The following is a 19817-nucleotide window of genomic DNA, read 5'->3' as shown; positions in this document are numbered from 1 at the left end:
GGTTTGGGGAAAAAAGCAGCAAGGTTTGGGGAAAAAAGCAGGTGCCCCTACCACTGAGCAGTTTGGGCTGACAGGTATCTCCTCTTCCCTGGAGAGAAACCTTTTTGAGAGGAGGGAGAAGAGAAGTTGGAAAACTTGCAAGAGGAAGAAATAGGAAAGATGATGGGCTGCTCTGCTGGGTATCAGTGCAGTAAAGGAGCACCAATCCATGGCCATGCAAAGCAACTTCCCAGGCCAGTGAGACTGGGAAGTGAGAGCAGTTTTTGGCACATGAGTGGACACAGAGAACGTGTGGTTCATCAACTGGCACTCTTCAGTGCCTGGTGGGACAGAGCCCTTTTTGGGGGGAACTAGTACCAGTGTCTCTTGCCAAAATCCCATCCCAGTGGGAGAGACCAAGGTTTCATATATGTGTTCTTCCAAGGTTCTGTATATGTGTTCTGTGGCCATTTTTATCTTGCCACTGACATGGCAGGGGTTGTATTGTGAAGTTGGACATTTACATTTTAATTATTGCTGGTTTACCCCCCCCATCCTTTTTGTCTTTATCCATTACATCAGCAACATGAATAAATATGTCTTCAAGCAGAAATTTATGTAATCCAGGATGTCCAAGAAGGCAAGAGGGGTATTAATAGTTTGAAACACGAATGGTGGTTTATAATTATTTCTCATTTATGGCAGGGAGCTAAGATTTTTCCCAGGGCCATTTTGTCATCTGATAGCAGTGACCTTTAGCATTATTATATATGCTAATAAGTGAATTATGTTTTAAACCCTGTAGCACAAGAAAAGCACTTCTTTCGTGTATGTGCTTAAAAGACTCATTTTATGACTTGCTTAAATTTTGACCAAATACACTGCAGAAGGTGCACAGGTGAGTGTGTCTGCATGGATATGGGCACACACAGACAGCCATACCAGGGCTGGGTGTGTAATGGCTATGGGCACAAAAAGCAGTGTAGTTGCAGGCCCTCCCCTCCTCTGGTGTCAAGGAGCAATTTGTAGGGGAAGCCATAGCCTCTGCAAGCCTCATCTTATGGGTTTTTTTCTCAGATCTCCTCCTAAATTTGTGCAAACAAAAAAATGCATGACTGCCTGTACATCAGTATCCACATACACACCCATGCATACAAATAACCCACAAGGTGTTGGTTTGTACATGTATTTGTGCACCAGCATTTTAAGAGTATTGAAGGTGGGACACTGATGCACCAGAGAAGAGAAAACCAGTTCTCGTGCCAAGCATATATTGTGTTAAAGAGTACAACAGGGCAATACCATGTTGGATTGTGTGGCACCATGATAGCATTTGTGAAGGGTTCAGTACCTTTCACAAATCACCATCATAAATCCAGTTAAAGGCCATAGACCTTTAAGAGATTACACTTCTAGATTGTGATGGGATGTTGCTCACCTGGGCATTTGGTCCAAGCCATGTGTAATTGAACAGCTACTATTTTTAAATTGGTAGAATTCTGATGATGCATGTTTGATGCTTACTCAGTATACTCAGTAAACTCTTTTAAAAAGAGTATCCTCATCTTAAGTACCAACATATTCATCATGGACAAAGCCTTGAAAAATTCCTGGAGGACTAGAAGAAAAAAATACCAACAAAATTATTGGTATCAAAGTGTGTGATCAAAGTATTTGAAAATCTCTGAAAGAAATTCAAATTTAACCACATGTACTGAAGTAATAATGATTTTTTTTTTGTTTCTTTACATTAAGAATAGTATATAGACATTAACTTAACATTGCAGAGATTTTTAGTGGAGTGAAGAAATTCTTACTGTTGTAAATTTGATCGAGTCTGAAATATGTGTTATCACTAATGTGACCTTCTATCTACAATATTACTCATATTAACCTGATTCTTAGAAGGGCTGCCTAAGAAATGCAGACTGTATAAAGTATCAGGAAGATATTATCTAGCTAGAATAAGCAGACTTAAGTAGGAATGAAAAAGAACATAAAATGTAATGGAGAATGGCTTTTTTATATTATTTTTTTACAAATGTGCGCTGCTCTGGTTGTAGGAAATGATGACAATAATCTCAACTCCATTTTTTACGAGCATCTGACAAGATCTCTGCAGGAGTCTCTTTGTGGAGATTTGATCCTGGGCCGCTGGGGAAACTACAACACAGGAGACTGTTTTATTCTGGCATCGGATTATTTAAATGCCTTTGTGCACTTGATTGAAATTGGAAATGGCCTTGTCACCTTTCAGCTCAGAGGGCTTGAATTTCGAGGTAAGGATCCATGATGATTTAAATAGCAACAAAACCAGCAATAAATCCTGTCTGTCTTTTTAATCTATCACAACTCTACAGTAGGACCTAGAGTTTGTGGACCTTTCTCTTTCTACAGATGCTTGTCTGTCTGAAAGCTCGGTACTTCTTTGTGTCATTATATGAATGTTGTTTTCAAATCTAGATATTAAGAAATTTGGAGCCATGTTCTGCAGTATCATAAGACTTCCAGAAAGAAGGCTTGTTGAGTGGTTTGCTTGGTTCACAAATCTTTTGAGTAATGCTTAGTTATGTTTTCAGATTATTTATTTTCCTCCATAACTATAAAACTTGGAGTTTTTCTTAAAATTTTTCAAGCTGAAAAACCTTGTCTTTGGGAAACAAACAAAAAAAGAACCAAAACCAAAATAGGACTCCTTCCATGGAAAATATCCTGTCTCAAACTATGCAAGAAGCCAGTGCTGGGATGGTCTCTGTCACACTAGAACAGCAGGGTACAATCAAGGTGACTTTTCAACAAGGTTGAGTGTGAGAAAATAAGCGACAGACTGGCTCTTTGAATGCACTTAAGTATGGGAGGATTGGACTAGGAAATAACATGTGTGGGCTCAAGTCTTGACTCTGTGACAGACTGCATGTAGGATGTTGAACAGGTTGTGGTGAATGCTTTATGTTCACTTTCCTTCCTGTGTAGTGGGGATGAAGATAACACTCTTGTGTCCTCAGCAAAGTTATGTGGAAAGAAAACAGTAAATGCCTGAAACAGCTTGGTATTGTAGTACCTCATGAGATGCCTATTCAGAACAAGTGCAAATTGTGAGGAAAAACAACTAGAAAGGATGAAAGATCATTTGTTTATCAGCCTTATAATTTATTGTTGTTTATGATGATTATTGAGGAATACATGGTCATGCACATGTGGTTGTTAGGCTTCCTTCAACTTCCAAGAGATCTGTGCAAGTATTCTTGTATTCATCTTCTCCTTTGGTGTCCCCCAGGTGAGCAGTGGTGCTGCTGTGTCAGGGATAGGTACTTGCAGTCTAACTTCCAGAATTTATCTTTGCTGATCATCCTTTTGCGTTAAAATAGTTCAGTGTGGGACTTGAAACAAACAGAAGAAAGAAATCTCCTTCCCAGTTAAATTTCAGGAGTTTTGTGAGGTGGTTTTTCTTTTTCCCTGTGCAGTTGCGCCTTACTGGAGGTGCCTCTCTATCATCACCATGGCCAGGCAGTAGAAGTAAAGTAAACGTTGGAAACAGATGAAAGCATATGAGAGGATGCTCAAGCTACATGTTAGCTGGAATAAAGATCAGGGCCTAGCCAACAGGCATAATGAACTGGAAGTTGAGTGGGGAACAACTGGATAGCTGCAACGTGGTTCGGGAAGACTTTCTTTGACGCTGAGCCAGGATCATTCACAGCCAGCAAATGCCATTTGGCACTTGGATCTGAGAGCAGAACTCAGAAATTGCAGTGTGCCACCTGTCGAGGTATCTCTGTATTCCCTAAAATCACAGTTTAAGTAATTTAATGTGTCTGAAAATTGACCTTTCCATGCAGATTGCCTAATGCTGTTCAGTGTTAATTAACTGTAGTTAATACTGTTTTATTTGTGAATAGATCCAGCATGTCTGCCAGCTGCAGCAGGTCTTTAAATTCAGATGGGGCTGAGCCCCACAGTCTCACACGTCTTTCATAGACTGCTGTTCAGAGCCAGCTGAGTTCTCAAGAGGAATATCCTTTTCCCCAGTCTTTCTTGCACTCCTGAGGGGGAGGCTGGCATCCTGCAAAGCAGCACCTCTTTCTTACCTGGCCTGGACCAAGACAGCAGCAGCAAACTGAACTGGAAAGTAATGCCAGTTACTGGAGGTGGAGAGGGGTGGGGAAATGGTGGTTTCACCTAGGTTATCTCATCCTCAGTACAAATCTAGTTCTGTATGCCTCCTCACCCTCAGAGTATCACTAAGGGAAGAGACTGCTCAATACTAGAGGAGAAACTAATAGGAAATAGGAGAAAAATGGAGTCTCTCCTCTGAACCCCCTTGATAATCCTATTTCAAGAATAAGACAAAATTTGTGGTTATTTTGTGTCCACACAGACATGGTATGAAAGGAAGTTTTCTCTGGTCTTCAGAGTGTGTGGTAGAGGAGTTGGTATGGGAACAGAAACTAAGAGTGTGTGTGTTGCTATTCTGTTGTCTGGCCTGGAACAGAGAAGCTGTGTAGGGTTGAATAAAGGAACTTACCTGAGATAAAAACTGCTCAAACATGTAGCATGGGCTCTGCCCTGTGAGAGCTGAACCTCACTGGACTGTGTGGAATGAGTGCCAGAGAAATCACACAAGTTACAAGCCTGCTTAAGGATGGAGTGGGAGAAGCAAAGGAGCCCAGAGGGGAACCAAGCACAAGCCAGATGAGGATGCTTGGATCTGATAGAAATGTAACAAAAGCCTCATGGACACCAAAGTGTGAGCAGGTAATCTGCTGCATGCCCAGTGGAGACTTCCTGGGGTGATGTGCTGCCACCAGAGGGTTGTTTGTGTCTCCACATAACCCATGAGGGTTGGTGTGCTTTAGATAAACTGTGCTGCCGAACTGTGCCCTTCCTGTCTGTGGTTTGGTCCTTCTGCCAGCAAGGAGCTGGGCTGCTCTGGTGGGGCTGCAGGCCACAGTGGTACTCAGGCACTAATCTGAGTAAAAGGAGCCAGAGGGGCTGACCTGAATGCAGAATTTCTTAAGGGGATGAACCAAGGCTATTCAAAGGAAGTTGTGTGAAAGCTGAGACTGAAATTCTGCCTTGGAAGGCATTCTTTTCTCCTTCCCTTGAACAGATTGCTGCCAGGAAGGTAGAGCAGGTTTCCATCAAGCAGCACCAAGAGACATCTCCTGTGTGTACTGGGCATGTTCTTCCCCATTTCAAATCTTGCAAAGGGCTGGTGAGTACAGCCTGAATACTGAATACAGTAGGAATTTTTTCTGCAGAAGTGAGTTTGTGGAACTGCCCTGGAAGAAGCTGATGGTTTCAAAGTCAAGTGGCAACTATTAAGTATCAGACTCTGCTTTGGGCATCCTGCATTCCTATTCTTAGTTGTCTGGTCATGCACTGTTTTTTACAGGGGACCCTAATTCCTTTCATTGTACAGAATGTTTTCCCACAAAGGGGAGAAAAGGGCTAGAGGAGGAACTTGTAATCTGTAATTTCTGAGCTTTGGCTGCTTCATTTCAATTTCAAACAAGTAATTTTAATTGAGGGCCCCAAAAATCTGCTGTTCCTTAAATAGGAAATCTGTGTTTGCTTTGGAAATGAGTGAATCACAACAGTGTTCTCTGTGACTGTTTTATGTTTATGACTAAACCAAAAGCAATATTTGCATTGTGGAGCTCTGGATTTTCCTATGTGTGTTTCTTGTTGAGGCAGCTGAAAGGCTGTGCTGGCAGTACTGGTAGTGCCCTAAGAAGGGGTCACAGAGCCTTCTGAATATAAATGTAGGAGGAGGTACTTGCTGCCCCCCATCTAGTTTGCAGTCCATCCTAATTGAGGCTTGGCATTGTAAGTGACTGATCCAGATGCCTTTCTAACTGTTTGTAATAGAAGCATTTGTCTCAGCTTTTAAATGAGAAAACAAACCCAACCAAACGCCTGCAGGCAGCCTAAGAAGGTACAGACTGAGCAGGCTGAAAGAAGTCAGCAAATCTGGGATTCCTTTCATCTGTCTTTAGTCCTGTTTGTATTAAACACCTTGGATGAATTAGTTTTTCACTCTCCCATTCTGTGGACAGAGAGGGGGTGTGCCTCCTTTGTGTCATTCATCCTGAGAATAAAGCAGAGGGGAGGCTGGAGACCTCCAGGCATTGACAGGAAATGCCCAGCTCCTCCCTTGTGGACAGCAAGGGGAAGGTAGAAATGAGCTGAAACTAGGGGAACACTTCCAAGGAGCTGCACAATGCTGTGGGGGAATTGAGCCCTTCAGTAACTTAACTCTGCTGGGTGTGTTAGACCACAGCAGAATGCTAAAAGCAGCCTGCCAGAAGAAATACATAACATATAATTTAATTTGAAATGAAGAGATGGGAAAACCCACAGTCAGGGAACAAGCAGAAACAATGTCAGAATATCTCCCTCTCATGAGTTCCCTGTAGAACAAGGGAGGTTTAAAATATTTTCCTGTTTAGTCTGTGTGTCTACAGAGTATCTTTTGGGAAATATTCATTTAGCATCTCATGTGTAGAAACGACTTGCTGATGGTGTTGCTGAAGTCTTCAGGAGCTGTTTTCTAACTCCTGCACAGTATTCTTCAGTCATTTAATGAACTTCTAAATCTCTGCCGTGATATTTTTTGTTACTGCATGTTGCACGTGCAATATTCATGCTTCAGTTGGAGCTTCATTAGATGGATCAAGGCAAGAAGCACAGAGCAGACACAGATGTAGTTGTACACAGTGGCAGGCAGCTGTGGCAGCAGGATGGGATTGCCCATGGGGTTCTCTGTGCTTATTTCCCACACAGAATGGTGTAGGAGAGCAGCCAGTGCAGGCTGTGTGCTCTAGGCATGGTACTGATGTCTAATAAGGACAGTTCCTCATTTCTGCAGCATGTGTGCATAGTTTTATTACAGTAGCAAGTGCATTACCAGTGTAAGGAATATTTATTTATGTTTGATTTTTGTTTCTGAAGGCTCTGTAGCACTAGGAAGAATCATTCTTTATTTAAAGAGTGGTTGCAACTTTTATTTTTTTACAAATCGCTTCTTGCTGTTGGGAAATAAAAGTGCCCATGTTCATGTTTTTCCTGAGACCACACTTGAGGTGTGTTCAATGTATGTACCAGAACATTAAAAGGTATTGATAAATTACAAAGAGTTCAGAGAAAAACAGCATTTTTGACACATCCCTTGGGAGAAAAGGTTAAAAACCAAAAGTGCAGTGTTTGTGGGGAAAGAACAAAAACTGAGAGACACAATCCTTGGAAATACTAGAAGCATGGGCAGAAAGGATGCAAAGGGGTTTCTTTAATCTTAGTGATTTAATTGGGAAGCATAGCATGAAACAGGGAAGAGGATACTTTATGTTAAATGCACAAAATCTGTGATGTATAAGCCTTTCTAGGTGCACAATGATGCTCCAACAATGGAAGCTGTCTGTAAATTTCAAATAGGCTTAGAACAGTTTCTGTAGCACGTACTAGAATAAATATTTGATGTTTTTTTTTCCTTTTTCTTCTTTTCATAATTTTATGTGTATTTATGGGTGTGCTGGAGAAGACTTCTGGAAAGAAGGAAAATGCTAAATGCAGTGCAGCCTTTTTACTGAGAAAATATCTTTGCCAAAACCAAAATATTGCCTCTTGCATTGCACTGCAGATGTGACACGAGAGGTTTTTGTGGTATTTCATAGCTGCAAGTTTAACAACAAACATCTTTGGAGAATGCTACCTCCATGTGGCCTGTCTTAGTGGGCCTCATGGGCCAAGAAAAGGAAAGGTTTCTGAGAGGGGACGCCTGTTATTGTAGCAACTGATCTGGTTTGGAAACCAGATTGTTTTTCAGACATACAAGCACCTGATGCAGCTGAAAACCAAACCATAGTTTTATACCTAACAGCTTTGATGTTTGAGGAATTGATACTGTTTTTTAAGTCCTCAATTTTTTCTTTTAAACAAGCTGAGACTATCAGAACCTATAAATTACTGTTCTTTATCCCAGTTCCACAAACAAAAGAGCAGGAAGGAGCCAAAAGTTGCAGATTTCCAGAATGTGCCTAAATCAGAGGTTCATGATTTTCCATTTGTGAGCTCAGTTCACTCCTCTTTGATGTATTTGGTTTTTTGTGTTTCTAGAACCATGTCCGATGTGTGTTTCAGTAGAGGATGGCCTTCCAATGGCCGTAATTATTCTCACTGTGCTTTTTTTCTGTGATAACTTACTGCTTGTTAAACTGCTATCCTGAGCAGAAAAAAAATGCTGGTTGAGAAGGAGCCTTATCCATCAGAATTTGGGAATACTTGGATTTGCAGCATAAGCTTGTTGAAGCAGAGCCAGATAATTCTAGTGTAATGCATTTATTGGTAAGACATTCTTGTGCTCGGTTTTGCCAAACAAATGGTGGGCAACCAGGTGTTTTTGTGGAGTCATCTGTGAGGAGACCTCTGCATGGCTTAGGAAAGGAGTTACCCTGGGCATGAGCCCTTTCTGTGTAGATTTGCACCCTGGTTGCTTATTTGTCAGCAATCCTCAGTGCTCAAGCTGTTGCTACCTTCAGCCACAATAATTAGTTCCTGTCCTGGATATGTTGTAAAACTGAAGTGTTTTACAGAAATTAAAACTGATCCTAGAATACTTCTAGTATGTGGCTGTGTAATGGATTTTTCTTTCTGGCCTCTCAGATCTTGGAAAATGCTTTTCACTCCCTGAGCTTTCAAAATTGAATTCAAAAGCACACTGTGGTTTCAGCCTTTAATTCTAGAAGGCTGGGTGATCATTCAGTTAGGTGTATTTTATCCTTTTGAAGCAAGATTAGTCTTCAGTTTCGGTTTTCTCATTTCCATTTAGGTCAAATTGTTCTGGCAGAGCACAAGTCTGTCCTCAAATCCTGATGAGTCAGGAAAATACAAAGAGCTCCAAGTTCTCACCCTAGCTTTCTCCTGAGCTCACACAGGCTGACCTTGCTTTGTTCAGCTGGCACATTTTTTTTACCTTGATGGACTTGTGGCAACCCTCCAGTGTTAGATATCTTACAAATGAATTGGTCACATCTATACTAGCAAGGGACAGAGTGAATGACTAAACTTGAGTGAAGTGCATGAGATTCTTTTCCTTCTACTGCAGAAAGAAGTGCAAAAAAATGTTTTCCCTCAGATTTTGAAATGACTAATTACTAGTGAAAACATTTTTCTGTATTTTAATATTTAATGGTACTACACTTAATTATATTGCAGAAATGAAGTGCATGTTCTGTTCCCTGCTCTTTGGTTTTATGAATAATTCTCTCAGAGTTGCTTGAACTTGCTAATTTTTTGAGAAGCAATATAAAAATTGTGATTTAAATCATCAGCTTATAGCACATACAAAAAAGTCCAGGGCCAGCCTTCTGTAAAAGACACAAATGCTTGACTTCATTTACTGTGTCCTGTCCCTTCTGGCTCAACTGCTGTAAAGCTGAGCACATGCTCTGAGTCTCTGTGGTACCAGTGTCTGGAGTAATGAACCAAAAAGGATTCATGTATGCACTGGTAAATGAAATTTTACAGTAAAATGCCAATCTGGCATTGAAGTCCAGCCACTGCATTGAGGACTAAAGCAAGGCTTCATTAAAGATGAGAGGAAATTACTGGCAACTGTTCCAGAACTGACTGCAGGAATTAGGAGGGAACCAACATGTGTTTGAGCATCAAGCCTGAATATTGTCTTTGTGGGCTTGAGTCCTTTTACTAGAGGTTGTTTGGAAATACTAATCAGCAGGAATGAGGATTTGGTGTTTTGTCAGAGCACTGGCCATGGCTCAGGTTACACCTTTAAACTGAAGAGGGACATCCCAGATGCTCCACAAGCAGTGAGGACACCAAATCCCCAAGGTGGCAGTGCCTAAGTCCATCAAACATATTTTGTTAATCCAGGGCTTGTTTGCCAGATGTTGAAGAGCACACCTCTGATTTCATTCTTTGGAATAAATCCATAAAACGAGCACATGAGCTCCTTTGGTTGTTTCCCATAGCTTTTGTAATAACACAGCTTCTCTTTGAATGACTCTTGCTCCTCAAGTTCAACATTGATTGCACCCCCTGTAGTATAATTTTAACTCTGGCTGATTAAAATTACCTAGCAAAGACAACTTGGAGGCATTTTAACCTGTAGAATTAGCTAAGAATGCAAATAATGTTCTGGCATCATCTTCTGTTTGCTATGCATGTGATGACAGTTTCCTTTAAACACTGAGGGTCTCTTGAATTCACCTTTTCTTTGCCTTACCAGCCTCCTTGGCTCTGTATTTTACAAAATATGTCCCCTAAGAAAACTAGTAATTACAGAATTCATAGGGACAACAATAATAATATTCAGCATTTGGTGAAAGAGGTAGTAGAGAGAGTAAAGCCTTCTATATAAATAAAATTTGATATTTCCATTCCAAAAGAAAAAAAAATATATACAAATAGTTACATAGACAGGGAAAAGGCATCTTTAAATCCTGTTGTTGTAGAGGGATCAGGGACAATTGTTTATTGTATTTTTCATTCTCCATCACTTGCAAGCATTCGGCAATACTTAATTTTGCACCTGGGATGAAGATGTATCTTCTCTTAAAATCAGTGTAATACTGAAAGACCTTTAAACTTTCAAAAATAAACATAACAGCATGGAGCATTTGTTTTACTCTTTTCAAGCAATGTACAAAGGAATGTTTTCCCTACTTCAGTTTGAGTACTATGTCTTCTGACTTGATTTCACAGAATCATCTGCTGACCCAGAGCTGTTCTTGGTTTTTTGCTGTTGAGCAGTAAGTGTTAATTCATGTAGAAATCTGTGAAATATGAAGCAGAAGCAGTCCAGCTCATGTCCAGTCCAACTGGAAATGTCAGCCTAATAGGTCATGTTTTGTACTTGGCAGTATTGAAAAGCAAGGTGTTTATATTTGGGTGACCTGAAGACTTTTAATAATTTTTCATATTGTGTATCCCTGAAGTCTGAGGAGGAATGCATATCAGTGTGTGAGCAACACTGGGTTCACAGTGCAAATTTTCATTCATGGCAAACTGAACAGAAAACACTGGCATATACTGAATCTTTTCCCTCCATCTCTTAGGACTATGATCCTGTTTTTTCTCACACATTTCCTTTGGGTTTTTCTGTTCTTTTTTACTTGTATGTTTTGCTTGCTGCACACATTTTAGCAGATGCACAGGCAAAAAAAGTGATAACCCATGCTTCAGCTTTTTTTGTTGTCTTTTGAAAGGTTTTTCTTAGTGAGGAGAAAGGAATATTCTAGATTCTACTTCTGTTGATACAAACTGAAGGTCACAGGTTGTTGACCAGAGAGTTGTGATGGGACTGGAGCAGACAGTTGAGGGCAGTTGTCATCATGCTCCACAGAAGGGCCTTTGGGATGCTGTCCTGCTCCAGGCTGTCTTTTGGGAATTGAAGACTGCAGGAAATTGAAGCTGGCACTGTGTTCTTTCCTGGCTGAATGTTCAGGTGTGAACACAGCCAAATTCTTCTCCTATTTACAGCGACACACCAGGTCTGTTGGTCCTGGTGGGGAGGGAGCTGTTGAACTGCACTGCAGTCTCACATCTTCCTCTCCTGTCGAGTCTGTTTAGAAGTTGATGGAGTCAGCAGTCCGCGGGGTGATACTGAACCTCTGGCAGAAGGCCTGTGCAAGATGTGTAACTTGCATCACAGGAGATGCCCTTGAAAGATGGCTTATGTACAAACTCAGTGGGGACTAAGTTCTGCAGCAGCCTATGGAGAGTAAATTTTAAAAAGAAGCATAGATCAAGAACATAAAGCTTATGTATTTTGAGAGTACAGGGGGGAGCACATGGGCATCTGCCTCAGTTTTTATTAGTAGTGCCCTACATAGCATAGAAACTGCATTCATAGAGTTCAGATCCACAAGGGCTCCCCCTGACCATCTAGTGAGCACAGCACAGGCTGAAAATGCAGAGTCTGCATTATTGCTTCTGCATCTGCCTCATGACTTCTTTTTGAGGTAATATATCCTTTTTAGAAAAATTTGCTCTACTTTGATCTAAAGCCTGTGTAATAGACTAATTAGAAAGCTGTTCTGTTCTTGTGATGTACTGCCACTAGTGCTGTTCATTAGAGATGTTTGATCCAGAGTAGCTTTTACTCCAGTGGGAGAGAGAACAACCCAGTAGATGTTATTTTTAGAACCTGCTTTCCAAGATAGTTTGCTAAAACCCAGATTTTACAAGTGCTCTGACACACTAAAATCTTTCTTTGGGTCCAGTATGTTAGTTGAAGAAGCAGACTGATGTCCCGGCCTCCTGCCGAGAGCAGGTTTGCCCCCAAGCAGGCTGCACAGTCCAGATAGCTCAGTCCTCTTGCAGGGACAGACTGCCTGAAACCCAGGCAGCTCTCAGCTGCTGGCAACCTTGGCAAGCTGAAGGGATATCAGGTCTTTAGTGATTATCAGCTCTTTGAGTTCAGCTCTTTTGCTTGCTAAGGCGCCGCAGGCCAGCTGGCAGATGCAGAGAGAGGAGAAGGCTGCTCTGGAGTTCCACAGTGATGGCTTTATTGGGGGTCTGTGAAGGGTTCCAGCAACAGCTCTTCTGACCAGAATGGGCTAAAACATCCCATTATATAGCGGGATCCAAAATTGTCCAATGGCAGGCGTTAAGGGGAAGTGACCTATGGGGTTACAGAGAGATAAGCTGGGGTCCAAAAGGCGGAAGAGAGGGGCTTCTTGCTCTTTCACCGTGACATGGCATTTCCTATCTTTAAGCCTCTTCCCTCCACGGGGCCCTAGCAGGCCTGGAGCCTGCTACAGACTGAGACTTGGATCAACTTGCTTAATGTGCCTTATGGAGCAAGACTCTTTAGAATTGCTTCTTGGTGAGTTTTTGTGGAGGCAGAAACTGTGGTCTGTAATTTAGCTCAGCTCAGAACCCATTAGAACTAGAACATTAGATCAGGCCCTTTTGGCCATATAGGTGATGGTAGTGAATGAGTAATGCACAGCCCTTTATTTGCTGCTGCACGTGGGCTCACATCAAGTTTGTTGCTGTAGCTCGTTCTCTCAGATCTTTGTAAGTGCGTATCCTTCAAACATACTTTGGATGTGAGCTTGCAAGGCCTCCTTTGTTTCCTCCTCCCCCAATAACTGGCAGCACCCTCTCTCTTTCTCTCTGCCAAGGGACATACTGCCAGCAGAGAGAGGTGGAAGCTATAACAGAAGGAGATGAAGACAACGAGGGCTGCTGCTGTTGCAAGCCCGGGCACTTGCCCCACCTGCTGTCGTGCAACGCAGCCTTCAACCTGCGCTGGCTGACGTGGGAGATCACGCGGAGCCAGTACATCCTGGAGGGATACAGCATCATCGACAACAACGCCGCCACCATGCTGCAGGTGTTCGACCTGCGCAGGATCCTTATCAGATACTACATCAAGGTAAACTCCCTGCTCAAGTGCACTTTGTTCCTGGGCACGTTGGTCAAACAGAATGCTGTTTGTCTATGGAAGACAGAGCGTTTGAAGTTTTTTGCTTTATGTTTATCCATCTGCTCTGCAGTCTTGTTGTTAGATCATAGAACCATAGAATCATTTGGTTTGATCTTAGGATCATCCGGTTCCAACCCTCCTCCTATGGCAGGGACACCTTCCACTAGAATAGGGATAATTAATTCATGTCTCCCTTTGCTAAATTTAATTCTGATCACTTATACTTACAGTTAGTACAGAAAATGGCAGGCGTGCTTCAGTGGAGATCAAGAAGGTGAGTTTCCATTTTGTAGGGATAAAATCAGACAAAGTGTTCCTACTTATGTTCTTAAGTTTTACAACACTTCAGTAACAGTTTGTTATTTCTTCTTGCCTTGGCCTTTCCACTGTTTCCTTTTTTTTTTTTCCTGGAAAAGAAAAGAAAGGTGTTAACAAGCATAAAGTTCTTGGGAAACTTCTGAAGAGCTGTTTCTCAAATGTACTTTTTTAGTAGTACAAACTCCCTACTTACCTTCTGTTTTACACATATATCGCAACACATTTGACGTTGGTTTATTACATTACAAACTACATCATCATTGATTACACATCAGTTCATTTACACCACTTCTATTATTGCAGTGTTATTAAGATCACAATAACCACACAGATACTAATTTGTCAAAATAATTGAACCCTATAGTCTAGCAAGACATCTTCATCGTCCGCCAAAACAATTCCCAATCCAGAAAATGAAGAATTTGTTGGGCTTTACAGTCTTCTACTGAGACAGCAGCAGCCAAGTGCTCCTTGCTGTGCCACTGGTACTGCCATGAAGCCAATTGCTAAAGCTCCAAACCACCCTTGACAACTCCTTTTTACTTACATCTCCACAATTGTAAAAATCTGTCAGCTTCAGAGAGAGACCTGTTGTAAATAAGTTAATCACCATTTTTTGCAAATGAACCAATGTAGTTAAAACAAGCTCATTGCTTTACAAAGCTGCTTTGATCATGCAGTTGATTACTTCTGGGATTTCATAAATAATTTCGTAGGCAGTATGGCCCGGTAACCAACCTGCTTTGTTTAATAAACTAGTTAGAAATAAAACTGCATGTGAGCATGATATTTTTCATTTTAGAAGTGGTGTTTGTGGCTATAAATTGTTTTAAACCAATGTAACTAAGCTAAAAAAAAAAAAAACAAACCAAAAGAAGAGCTCTTCTTTAATGAGTATCTTGTTACAATTGCTTTACTTTAAAAGTAACCTGAATAACTGGAACATAAACCGGGGCAAGCTGGCAAATTACTCAGCTTTTGATGGGGAATGAGATTGAAAAAATCCTAGTCTAAGCTGCAATCAAATCAGCATCTTCTTAGTTCAAAGCATTGAATAATTTTGCTTTTTATACTGGAATTGGTTTTGTGCCTTAAAATCCTCCAATATGTGGAGGATTTGTGGGAAGTGTGAAGTTCACCTCATGGGATGTAAAAACTTAACTGAAAGGTAGTTTAGAGTTTCTGGTTCTGGACACACCTGAGAAGCAGCTAACATAGGTAAGATGGCTTAGACAAACTTCTATCCCATGTGATAGAGGTGTGGTTAGTTGATCCTGTTTGGAGTAGAAGGGAGTGGGTTAAATGCTCTCCACATCACTCAGGTGTGCCGTGGCTCCATCTCTGCTCTGTGCAGAGTTCATGTGCACTACTGATGGCTCTGAAAGCATGAAAATCAAATCTCTTCTTGTTGGGTTTAGTTGAGCCAGTATTGTTATATTGCACTGACAGAGCTCCATTCTCAGAGAGGTCAGTCTTCATTCTCAGGCTGTCCATATTTTTAATCTACTTCTCCTTTTAGGGAAGGACAGAAGATAATAATGACCTGTTGGCTCCTTCAGTATTAGCCTGGGCTGGGACTCCCTTTAGTGAAGGGAGGGTGCACTGAGGAAATCCCTTCTCTAGAATGTCACTTCTCAAAAGAAAGTTACCTGGATATTTTCTCCTTGTATTTTTAAAGTAATTAGTTTTTTTTCCATAAACGGGGGCTTTAAAAAGATTTGGTAAAATCTTTAATACAGCCTTGGAAAGTGAGAAGATTATAATATGTATTAGATCAGCTTTTTTCCTGTTTATTTAATGCTTGCCTCCAAATAATCAGTATCAGACACAGAGGTGAGAATTCATTCCTTCTCCAGCTCTTTCTTCTGGGGGAATGCAGATCAAGACCCTGTGCAGTTTCAGTGTGAACATTCTAAAAGTCCTTCACACTTTCTTTTTAACAATGTGAAAGTAATCTTAAGAAGAACTATAGATAAGGCAGTATTCAGGTCACATAAAACACAAACTCAAAAATCACTTAGGCTGGAGTTTCTGCAGGAACTGCACTTCCATTGCATTGAGCATTTGGAGTGTTTCTGGTTTATTCTCTGTAGCTCACAATGTTGTAAATATTTACCATATTGTTTCAGAAATGCCATATAGCTGAGGATGTACTTGTGCATAAAACATACCTTGTAAGAGTTACCAAGAGCAGAATTTAATTAGGTGACAGAAGATTTTGTTGTTTCTGTGTCTGATTGCAAGTCTGATTTTTTTCCCAGCTGAATCAGCTTCTTTGTAAACACAGATGAGGATAATAAAAAAAGCAAACTCTATCTCAAAAATCAACAAAGAGAATGTATGCTTTGTTTTAGTTCTTCTATCCTTCAAGAATAATTACTGTATTGGTCTTTTAAACAATGACTTGCACTGAGAATCTTATTCCTAAATCATATTTATTTCATTTGCAGTTTCATTGACAGCCTTGATATGCATACATTTCTTATTATGGAAGGATTTTTATTCCCCACAAACAAAGTGGGTCAGCTTCTGTAGCCCTTCTGCATATATTTTGAAATAATTTCCTGCCCAACTACTGTGATATTTTTCCCTTGTGCCTCTTCCATCTCTTCTCAATATATTCTTATTTAAACATCTTTTAGTATTCAAGAAGTCTGTGTATTCGCTGAATGCTGTGTTTTCAGCTCCTATTGTTTCTGCATTAATCTTTTTTAAGGAGTGTATTGTTCTCCACATGCCAAGAAGTTAAGGGTCCATCCTGTCTGTATCTGTCTGACTTGTCTTTTTCCTCTGAAGCTTGCTTCTCCTCTTACTTTTGTACAATTTGAAAAACAAACTATGGAGAGTATCGGGTTTTTCAAAGGGCTGGTAGTGCTTCTGTCCTCTGTAATCCACCATATATTAATTTTATACATTTATTTGCTTAGTACTATTTCCATTGACTGGGTAAAGTAGAACTACATCATCTTCAGCCGTGTTTACTTGCTCCTCGTTTGTTTTGGTATCCAAATCTAAATTAATATTATAGAACATTATAATGGGACTTTCCTGCTGATAGAACACACTGGAACTTCTTAAGTTTCATATTCTTTTGAAAATATGCTCTAAGTTGTGTTTGTATTGAATTTTTTTATTGCTTTTTTATTTATTATTATTTTAATGTGTCCAGACAGAGTGGTTAGAAAAGCTTAGAAACTCGGGCACAAAAATGAGATACGGGTGTTGCTGCTTTCTAACATTTATGTATTTGGTTAAAGAGCCCCTGCTGAATACTTCTCCCCCTTCGATGCTTTAAAAGCAAACTCAGTTATATCAGTTATCAGCTTTTCAACCCAACATGTAAAAAAAAAAATTATTATTCTTTACCTGCTGCATTGACAAATAAAAGACGTTATGTTGTACACATCAGTCATGTCTCACCTTGTGGCTAATAAAGAATTAGGAAAGCACCATCCCCAGAAAACAGTAAGTCTGCTGAGGGAAAACATGTTCCCTATTTTGAGGATGGGACTGTCTCTACTACTGTTTTTTCAAAACATGCCTAAGCTATTATTGATATCACCTTCTCAGTCATAGACTCGAGAACCCCACTAATACTGACATGTTTGACTGCTGGAACTCTTTATTCCTGTCATTGTATGGATTTTTATGGAAGGCAGAAGGATATTAAAAATACTAGGTTTTTTTCTGTTGTCTGCTGTCAATATCAATTATTGTCCTGTTTTTAACTTGAACACTTTGTGAAGCAATAATGATGCTAAGCAGTAAAATGTACGAAATAGATATACTATTACAATTCTTAATAGGGTCCTAGTTGGCTTATTCTCTTCTGTGTAAAATATGTCTGCTTTAATCAGAGTTCAGAATGACTAACATTTGCACATTTTGTCAACAGAGTATAATATACTTTACAGCAAGTTCTCCCAAAATCCAGGAGTGGATAAAAGATGAATCCATCCAAAAGATACTGCAGCCTTATGCAAAGTGGCATTATATTGAGCGAGACCTTGCAATGTTTAATGTTAACATAGACGAAGATTATGTTCCGTGTCTCCAGGGAATAACAAGAGCTAGCTTCTGCAGTGTTTATCTGGACTGGATTCAGTTCTGTGCCAGGAAAAGGGTGGAGGTATGTGTCAATTTTTTTTCTTTTTTTTAGTGGTATTAGTTCTTGGGATATGAGTGAAATGGTGCATGGCTACTCTTCTACTTGCTCAGGATTAGTAGAATAAAATTTATTTCGTATAAGCTTTTAGCTTTAATGTAAAAGGAAAACAGGTTTTGTGGAATGGAAAAATATTTTGTGAAGTACCCGTGCACAAAATCTTGATCTAAAGGTCAAAGACTGTATTCAGTCTTTGAATACAGAACCAGTTCTTTACTATGCAAATTTCCAACAATGTTAATTTTGTCATCTCTAGAAAGCACAGATGTATCAAGTGCTCACAGAAGTACTGCTAGAGCAGGCTCCATTCAGACCATGTCATCGGAGCATTGCAGTTCCTTCAGTGTTGGCAGTGATTGGTACATTTGCCAAATGTCTGTGATGTCTGTGTATCCCTTTCAGAAATTTGCTTTTATTTGTGTACAGTTGCAGGATGGCAGGGAGGGGAGTGCATGGCACACTCCCTGCTGGCACAGGTCACCTCTGACAGCTCGTGACTCTAACATGAACCACACCACAGAAACGTGTGCAGCCACTGCAGCTCTAGAAGGTCAAGGGCAGATGTGCAGCTGTGCATTTGCATGCTCTGAGCCACTGAGATTACTGATGGTCAGCAGTTGTTTGTCAGAAATGCGCTACTGTACTTCCATGGAATACTCAGAATAGCCCAGAGGGAGAGTACAGTTTCAAACAAGCATATTGTCTCCATCTAATTTTCTGATTATTGCTGATAGTGGCAAAAGTGGAGAAGTGTCTTTCCTGGCCACAATGTGCTGTATTTGTGCATTTTTCAACTCAGGGTCACAGAATGCACATCCCATTGCTGACCTTAGCTGGTGTGACATCACTGAATCTTTCTTGAAACATCACCAAATATTTCTGCTCCACTTTGGTTCCTTCTCATGTCTCTGATGCTGAGTACCATTCCACCAGTTCCCCTGCATATCATTACATTGATAATGTTTTCATTGAATTGTCTTCTGAGACATTTCCAAAACACCATCTCCTCCTACTAGGAATACTTCGCTTCTTTTTTTTCTCATCTCCATGTCTCAGCTCCCAAGTTCTGGTGCACAAAGAATTACACTGTGTGGGGGAAGCTGCTGCTAATTGATGCCTTTCCACTTGTGCTCTACCTTAGATTTTCCAATTCAGTTATAGATTTAGGGATGTCAATAGACTCGAAACAAGTAAGTTAGACTTCAAAAGTTCATGTAGGAGGTGGGATAAAAAAAACCAAGTTCACTGTACACATAACTCAGAAAATCAATATATTTTATAGAAGGAGCTACATTCTCCATTATAATTGGCTTCAGTTTTAGAATCAAAGAAAGCTCTAAGAAATCACTCATTACATGGACTGAAATAATAATATGTATCTTCCTGAAGATTAACATGCATGAGGGGTTGTTCCAGTTTTTTCCTCCTGCTTGGTAGCAAAGTTTTCTTTGTGAAAATTTCATTAAAAGACTTCTCCTGAGCTAGTAAACATAAAAGCAGTATTCTGAGTGCTTGTTAAAATGGACAGTCAGTGTCATCAACCATTTAGACAGATACTGTTATTCACTGAAAGTGTGTGCCTCTCAACTTTTCCAAAGATATTGTACTTCTGAAATCTATGGTAAGGTTTCATAGGAACTGTGGTCCATGAAAAGGGTTTTGGCTGTCTCCAATTGCAGTGTCTCCCAACAACAAGGAACCTCCTCCAGTTTAGAACGTCAGATCTGGGAGGAGTGGAAACAAACAAAAACCCCACAATAAAACATCACCACCACCAAAGCTCTTGGGATCTCACTATCTGAGAATGAAAGGTTCTGTTTCCAGCCAGTGGGCAAAACAAGCTTGCATTTTGCAGAAATCCTCTGATGGTGATGGTCTTCCTTCTTGATCTATTTAATTGCA

The 19817-nt window shown here is 40.4% G+C and overlaps 1 protein-coding gene across 2 annotated transcripts in view; it reads left to right on the top strand.

Moving 5' to 3' along the window:
- The window catches only part of PCNX2 (pecanex 2), a 155846-nt gene that overhangs the window by 112357 nt on the left and 23672 nt on the right, over positions 1-19817 (top strand). For both annotated transcript variants that reach the window (XM_030946434.1, XM_030946433.1), the window contains exons 25-27: positions 2043-2258; positions 13128-13381; positions 17646-17879. In XM_030946434.1, coding sequence (XP_030802294.1) covers positions 2043-2258; positions 13128-13381; positions 17646-17879 — 704 coding nt within the window. The remainder of the gene's footprint in view (positions 1-2042; positions 2259-13127; positions 13382-17645; positions 17880-19817) is intronic.

Source organism: Camarhynchus parvulus, chromosome 3, assembly GCF_901933205.1.
Source record: "Camarhynchus parvulus chromosome 3, STF_HiC, whole genome shotgun sequence".
Taxonomy (NCBI): Eukaryota; Metazoa; Chordata; class Aves; order Passeriformes; family Thraupidae; genus Camarhynchus; species Camarhynchus parvulus.
The sequence above is the reverse complement of the archived record's forward strand: the minus strand, read 5'-3'. Positions and strand labels throughout refer to the sequence as shown.